The following is an 8,398-nucleotide window of genomic DNA, read 5'->3' on the forward strand; positions in this document are numbered from 1 at the left end:
GTAAGCGTGAATAGAGCCTATTCTGGAGATTCTGAGCTTTCACATGGGTCATGGAGAAAAACTTGTATGTATGTTATGTATCTGCAGGTTTACGCACTAACAACACAGTTTCAGTTGTGATTGTAATAGCTTTTTTAAAAACATAAGAGCACAGGCCACATACAGTTCCTTTAAAGGTGCATTACGGTACAGGGTCAACTGCCTCCCTCCTCTATTTTCCACAGTGTTGCATTAAACAAGCAAGTTGTGCCAAGAGGCCAAGCTACAGGTCAGAATTCAATGCAAGGTACAGACATTTAATTATAATTAGTTTAATACTGTGGAACATTCCAGGTCAAGCAATAACTTATCTCCATGGAGACAAGCAGGTGTGGATCCCACCAGCTTCCCGGAAATTTAACAACCAGAAATCACAGTAATGAGTTTGGCAAATGCTGTGTCTGGAGTGACTTACAATATTTTAAGATGCGGGCAGTGCGGTGAGATGGATCACATACTCAGATTTAAGGAGACCCGTTATTGGGTTAATGTAATTGTTGGTGATAAATTCATAAACAATATTAATATTTAACATGTAATTCTCATACGCAGACATGTTGATAAGTTGTTTGGAAAAATCGATTAATTTTCTAGCAGCCCTATCAACTCTTGTAATGGTCCAGCTGCTTAGGGCGTGACATCCAGGACAGTTGCCAGGTAATTACATGAGTACCATCTGTGGTAATGGATGGAATCTGATTTAAAGTAAAGCGTGAAAAGTATATAGGCTGTTAATGGAGATCCAGTCAATCTAAAAACCGTCACAAAGGTCATACAGTTTAGATAAACATTACTTTTCACAAAATAATCAACATTTATTTTCATTTGCAGAGTTCTACTATCAGGATTCCCACTCTTTTTCACTGACAAAATTTTAAAACATTTCCATGACTTTTTGTGACCTAAAGTGAATTTTCCATGACTTTACAGCACCTACATGTGTAGAATTGATCATATTTTAGGGCCAAATATGAAATGTTAACCCTTTCTATTCACCTTATGGTTTGTATTATAGTTTCTACGTCTCTCTGGCAGCAGGAGACTATGGACCAGTGGACTCACTTGGTCACTGCATCCAACAGATCAGTGTGTGGATGCAAAACAACTTTCTCCAGCTAAACTCTGACAAGACTGAAGTCATAGTGTTTGGTCCACAGAAACAAAGGGACAGTGTCAGCAGTCACCTCCAGTCTCTCGCTCTAAAACCTTCAAATCAGGCAAGAAATCTAGGGGTAATAATGGACTCAGACTTGAACTTTAACAGTCACATAAAATCAATAACATCTGCAGCCTTTTACCATTCAAAAAACATAGCAAAAAATCAAAGGTTTACTGTCTAAAGCAGACTTGGAGAAACTTATCCATGCATTTGTCTCCAGTAGGTTAGACTACTGTAATGGTCTGCTCACTGGTCTCTCCAAACGAGCTGTGAGACGCTGCAGAACATCCAGAACGCTGCAGCTCGGGTCCTTACTCGAACTAGGAAGTACGAGCACATAAGTCCTGTGCTCAGGTCTCTGCACTGGCTTCCTGTGCCTCAGAGAATAGACTTTAAAGCAGCTCTGCTTGTGTACAAGTCTCTCCATGGCCGAGCACCAAAGTACATCTGTGACATGTTAGTGTCATATGAACCATCTCGCACTCTGAGGAGCTCAGGGACCGGCCTCCTGCTGGTGCCCAGAGTCAGGACTAAACAAGGGGAGTCAGCGTTTCAGGTTCATGCAGCTAAAACCTGGAACAGTCTTCCTGAACATGTGAGACAGACTCTTCTGTGATGCTGTTTAAATCCAGGCTCAAAACATTTCTGTTTAACTGTGCATATAACTGAAAGGTTTTTCATTCCGCACTCTTCTCTCCAATTTATGTCTCTCTTTTTTAATTTTAATCTTCATGATTATTTATGTTTTGATTTGTTTTTATTATGATTTTAATGTATTTCTTATTCTGTAAAGCACTTTGAATTACTTTGTGTACGAATTGTGCTATACAAATAAACTTGCCTTGCCTTGCCTTGCCTTGCCTTGCCTTTTGAACCTTCAGAATACTGTCAGTGCATTTATTGTCGTCTCTTTTAAACAAAAGGCGCATACATTTAGAAATAATAGCCTAATGATAATTTAACAGAAAGCTGTAGTTGCGTGAAAGAGATACTAAAATTCCATGACTTTTCCAGGCCTGGAAAATGAGATTTTAATTATTCATGGAAAAACCCCTGTACTATACAACCTGAATAGCCGCAAGAATGCTGCAATTCATAAAGTTAGTGAGCCCAACTTAAAGATGTACTGCATAACTTTTCTTATAGAGATCTGTTACCTGCTTGACATGTCACTTTTTTGCCTGGAAAGTTCCAAAGTATGGCATTCGAAATCATCTACCACATTTTTCGGACTATAAATTGGATCAGACTTTAAGTCACACTTTTTGGGGGAGAGCAGGAATTGACATTTCACACTGAAAGGCAGGTTACTGTAATAACAATAGAAAAGAGAACAACAGGCTGTTAACGTCACATATGAAGTTCTTCAGAAAACTATAGCATAAACAACAGAACAGAACAAGTTTAACAAACTCTCCATCTCACTCCAAATCACTAAATCCAATGAATTCTTCCTCAGTGTCACTTCTGAGTAACTCCATGACCTCCGGAGGTAAACGGAGCGCCGATTCCTCTTCTGCGCAGCTGTCGTCAGACTCAGCATCAGTTCCAGTTACAATTATTCTGGCCTTTCTGAATCGAGACAGGATGGTTTCGGTTGTCTTTGTTTGTTTAAATTTTAAAATTTTCAGTGGTACAGAAATAATGGTTCGATCGACTAACATGATACAGACAGGACAGAGGCTCTTTCTGCAGGAGACATGCACAGTAGAGCCAAATGACAGTGGTACAGGAGTAATAGGAGCAGCAGATACTGACACACAAGCTTAGAGCCTCTCACGGCTGTCAGTGTGAACACTTCAATATATAAGTCGCAGGATCACCCAAACCATGAAACAAAGTGTGACTTATAGTCCAGAAAATACAATACTTGCAAACATTTATTTCAGTGACAGATGTTTTGATACCTAAAAATATCTTGAAAATATGCATTTTGACATTAAACAGGCTTGCTTCTACACTGATCTAACTGGTAACTCAGCATAGTAGCTAGGATCACTTGCTCACCGTGGAGATAGATACGTTTAATGCCCTGCTGTGGAACATCCCAGGCAAAGACAAGCAGGCAGTAGACCCTCCACCAGAAAAACTGCAAGCACCTTTAACAAAAATATTCTGGTTCAACATTTGTGGATTTTTGTTTGTGCTTTTTATCTTATATTTTGACAACATCAAATTCTGTGATTGCATACAATTCTGAAACGGGCCATTATGTATTCCCTACAGAACAATTCCTACATATTTTAACACATGAAACCCAACCAACTAGTCCAAACTGACCAAAGTTGATGAAAATATATTGCTGCTGCTTCTGTGAGCTAGCACTAAGGTCAACATGGGGCCTGTATCCACCATCTGTTTCCTTTATATTATGTAGCTGAAGTCACTGACAAGATGGAGGAGATGGAGGAGCAAAGGAGAAGTGTGGCAGAGGAAATATTTGTCTAGTCGCCTTAAAGAAAGAAGACATTTGATATAATATCACCTTATGAGTAAAGCTGGGGATCACAGGGTCCCTCGCAATACGATATGATACACCATACTAGAGATTTGTTTTTTTCATGGTCGATGCAAGTAGTGTTTAGAATCTGTTTAGAATTCAGAGGAACCGATGGCCGATGATCTCAGCTGATATACTTTTGGACCAATATGTAGAGCCGATTTAGGTCATTTTCCCCATATTATCAAATAAAAAATTAGCACAAACTCATGCACAACCTTCTTTTACTACAAACTGTGTAGTGTCCAGTTATTTTTGCAGTACCCTCTTTGGACTAAAGTGTTCAAATGATGCATATTTAGGCTGCGGATTGGGACAAACAAAATACCATATTATTTGTGGCTGATAGCCGGTATGCTAAAAAGGGCAAATATCAGCGCTATGATCAGACGATATGAAGATGACACATGCAATAATCAATATATTAAATGATATTTAGTGATAAATCACTATCTTAATAACAATATTTGTTAAAACACTACCTGCACATGTCAAATGTATTGCTTAAACAAATTTCCTTCCTCTAAACAAGCAAAAAAAAATTGTGGTGCTGACACAAAATAATTTGGTAAAATATATTTTTTTAACTTTGCGATGTATCAATACAGCAGCCAGAGATATCAATACTATATCACCAAATATAATATTACGATATATCAGTATTTTAATATTTTTGCACACCCCTACTTATGGGCTTCCAGGCTCATGTTAAAATCCCTCTCTTCATAGGCTTAATCAAAGTTGTATTTTCAGTCATTCATGCCTATATAAGTCATTCTCTTTCAAGTTGTCCTGCTTTCAGCTATGGCCTTGTACTTCTTAAAGTCCATGTGACCACACTTTGGGTTCAAAGTAGGGCAGGGCAATATGATATATCGATTGATTGCAACTTTCATTTTGATTTATTAAGTATTTTCAAAAACAATATTAAAATGGTTGTTTGTACTGATTTCATGAATATGTGTATATTCTAAACACAAAGATTAGACAAATTTCTTCCTCTAAAGTCTGAACTCTGCTCTACCCATGCTTTTACTGAGAGGATTGGCTGTAGACCTCTGGATTCAAAAACCCCAACCATAACACTGACTTTTAGACAAGATCTCTCAATCTTTCAATTAACTGTCCAGCTTTTTTTTTTACAAATAAAAACACAGATAAAAATTCACTGTTTGCTACAGTGAAATGTTACTAGCAATAGACAGGGCCTGCAGCAGTTTGGTGCTGTGCAGAGGGCGATGCAGGGTTAAGGGGCAGGTGAGACTCAATTTAGCATTAATCAATAAACCCGTTTCTATTATTAAGTTATATTAGACCAATAATGTGAATTACAACGAATAAAAAGATCTATGTGGGGGTTAGATTATCACAAAATATTGGAAAAACATAATGTCTTCTTTAAGTGTACAGTGTAATTTTACTGGTCAAGCATCTGTCCATGGAGATGTTGTTTCCTAGACTGGAATGTTCCATGTATGGCATTAAACACATCTATCGAGTATCTATTTTTGTTTAGCTTTTTCTCATTTCATTGTTTTTATTGCTCAGAAATACCTTGAAAAACTTAAGTTCATACAATGAGCAGGGTTACCTCTCCACAGACCTGAACTGTATAGTATCTTGGCCTGGTGGCGCCATCTGCTTGTCTCCTTAGATAAGATCAATAATGCCACATTCCTGTCGAAGAAATAACCTGCAAGTAGCATACCCAATACCAGAAAAGTTACGCAATACACCTTTAACAATACAGCAAGATCTCACTATCAGTAATCAGAGGAAAGTGACGGCAGTGAAAATACTACTTCTTCACACCCGCACAGAGATGTAGGACAGTGAAAGAGATACACTGCTCAAGGTGAACTGTCGCTTCCCCCCTCATGTGTCAGCTCCGGGCGAGTGCGAGGCGGTTGTCCCGGTTACCTGATTTCCACAGTGCTGTCAAAAAAGCACACGGTGTCATTAGTCAGGTGGATCTCCAAAGCTGGTCTCTGGCTCTGACCGCTCCTCTCCTTCAGCGCTGTGGGGTTGATGCGCAAGGAGCCACTCATGCCAAAGTGGACTCTAAGAAGGAGAAAATAAAAACAAGTTTTAAAAAAGCATGTTATAATACGCTGGAATGGTGTTATAATTGTCCTGACTTTAGGAAATAATTTTGGACACTGTTGTATTACATTTTTTATAATAAAGGAGAGCAATATGTCAAAACATTACATTATTATTATTACATGTATGTTTTAATGCAGTAAAACAAGCCAACTGAAAAAAGTAATGTAAATATTAAATAAGTACATTACACAAAGCAAACATGGTGACACTAGGAATAGGTCGATATGATTTTTTTTTGAGCTGATACTGATATCCGATATTTGCCCTGCTGCTGTGACTGATAACCAATATTTGCTGATACGATACGTTACTCCTAAAGCCCATAGTAAGGCCCACAAATGTATTTTAAGTTGAACTAAAGATCACAAATTAACTATTCACTTTTACAAAAAATATTACAAAACGTACTTATCTGGGATATAAAATAATGTGTTAAATGTTTGTATATTTCCATTTTGACTGATTAGTCTGTTCAAAAAGGACACACATAAAGTATCAGTATTGAATATCAGCATCTGGTATCGATATTGGCCAATACAGATATAGGAGAATCTATGTTGATATCGGCCGATACTGATTATGGAACCGATATATTGCCCATCCCTAGGGGGCACATCCACTAAACCTGGATATTAATGCCAGGATATTAAAGGCGCACTGTGTAACTTTTCATACATGCTTGACTCCACAGGATAGAGAGATGTTATTGCTTTTCCTTGAATGTTCCACAGTATGAAAGCTTAATGCATTGTCCTGCATTATAGCTGATTATTTGAATCTAGACACATGGAGACAGTCATGTTGCAATGGCTCCACCAGAAAAGTTACAAAGAGCATTTTTAATCACTGCAAATTATATAGGTTTATTATTTTTATTTTTGTGCAATTACTTAGAATTCATGCTGAACTGTTTTTGCCACAAATTACGCCTATTCAAAGCATTCTACCTTTTATGTCAACCACATAAAAGGCAGAACAGCACATTACATCTGTAGAATAATAACATAATGACTCTGTACCGTAAAGCTTTTAAACCAAAGTACATGAAGAGCTCCTTCCCCAGAGTCTCTACTCCACTGTACTGAGCTCCATGGAGACAGCAGAACGGACTCTCTCCGGGTTTGGTCTGCAGGTACAAAAAAATATATATATTTATTAGCACATTTAATTAGTTACATAAAATTCCTACGATCAGCAGCAATGCAAAAGTGAATTCATGAAATTATTTTATGACAGAAACATGCTCAACAGCCAACAATGCAAAAATAATAGAGATCTTGTTGAAATCACAATTTGAATGGATGCAGTAAACAAATCACTAAGGCTGCAGTTTTTAACGTACCATAATTTTCTCTACAAAGAAACAAAATATCATGTCTTCTTTCCATTTCTGTTTCTTTTTCTGTTTAGGTCTGTACAAACATGGTGTAATACATGAGATTATTTTATTAGTTTGTCAGTTCATAAACAGAAATGTATTATTTGAAACATAAATTGCAAATCTAGTCACAGCCGCAGTCACAAGGCTTGTCTGAAAAATCGCAATTAGCCGAGATATTTTTCCCAGTAGCTCATTATTTTTGCCACGTTAATAGTATAATCATATTCATAGTTTATCACATTTATACTCTTTTATTTGAACAAGAGCAAAAACGAAGAAATCAGAAGTAAAGTAGTGTTTTCTATTCCTTGACATAGATCAGATGTAGGCTTATCTTAATTAAAAATATGGCATACTGCATTATATTGGAAGTGAATACAATGCATAAAAGGGCTATGGGTTAGTAGTGCTCATTGTGATAATTTTACAGCATTTGAGTTATCTATGCATTCCACAATCCACTCCAGGTGATGCAGAAAAAAAAAATCCTGTTTGATACGAGTACATGAACTGTATTTTAGGTTGCATGATCATTCGTGCTAAATGGGCGTATGCACTATTACTTACTGTTGAATTTGTCAGGTTTCCTCTGATTTCCTTTACCGTCTGTCCTTTCCGTACTCTGGCGCGGATTTTCTCTCCATTCAAAGTGCAGCCCGGACCTTCCACCATGTTTATTGCCGGTTTTATTCACGAGATCACCGTGAAATCACACTTTAATGAGAGAAAACCGGAGCGCGTGAAGCCGTGTTATGAAATCTCCGGACCGCGCCACAACATTTGAGTTGACACATGCGCAGTCAGACATGTGTACGGAAGTAGACGTTCAAAATAGAAACGTGACAAAAATGTACCGACAGTGATTTATTTTTAACAGAGAAACCTGATTTATTTATATTTTTTATTTTCATTAACTCATTTATATTTTTAATTTGATTTTTTTTTTTTAAATCCTCACTACTGTAAAGAAGTAATTAAATCATTCTATGTCTAATGCTTTGCTAGTTTTGTACTACCTAAAAACAGTTCATAAACGATTTTTAAAATTTATTTATTTTTTTATTTTTTCCAGAGTGAAATAATTTGATGGTAAAACAACATAAGCCTACAGATACAGAATAAACTGTGTCTTTTGCCTATAAGGAAGATGACATAGTTATTATTTTCAAGATAAACCAATTAATATGATTGTGTCTTGAGAAATCTAATCTAT

At 36.9% G+C, this 8,398-nt stretch overlaps 1 protein-coding gene across 1 annotated transcript in view; it reads right to left on the reverse strand.

Moving 5' to 3' along the window:
* neil3 (nei-like DNA glycosylase 3) overlaps window positions 1-7,957 on the reverse strand; it is a 45,832-nt gene extending 37,875 nt beyond the window's left edge. Inside the window, exons 1-3 of the mRNA XM_055159160.1 lie at window positions 7,753-7,957; window positions 6,824-6,930; window positions 5,619-5,759 (exon numbers count right to left, since the gene is read on the reverse strand). Of these exons, the coding sequence (XP_055015135.1) occupies window positions 5,619-5,759; window positions 6,824-6,930; window positions 7,753-7,857 (353 nt within the window). The 5' untranslated portion in view covers window positions 7,858-7,957. The remainder of the gene's footprint in view (window positions 1-5,618; window positions 5,760-6,823; window positions 6,931-7,752) is intronic.
* Window positions 7,958-8,398: the final 441 nt, after the last annotated feature.

This window comes from Boleophthalmus pectinirostris, unplaced genomic scaffold (assembly GCF_026225935.1).
Source record: "Boleophthalmus pectinirostris isolate CB_2022bp ecotype Guang Dong unplaced genomic scaffold, ASM2622593v1 HiC_scaffold_23, whole genome shotgun sequence".
In the NCBI taxonomy this organism is placed as follows: Eukaryota; Metazoa; Chordata; class Actinopteri; order Gobiiformes; family Gobiidae; genus Boleophthalmus; species Boleophthalmus pectinirostris.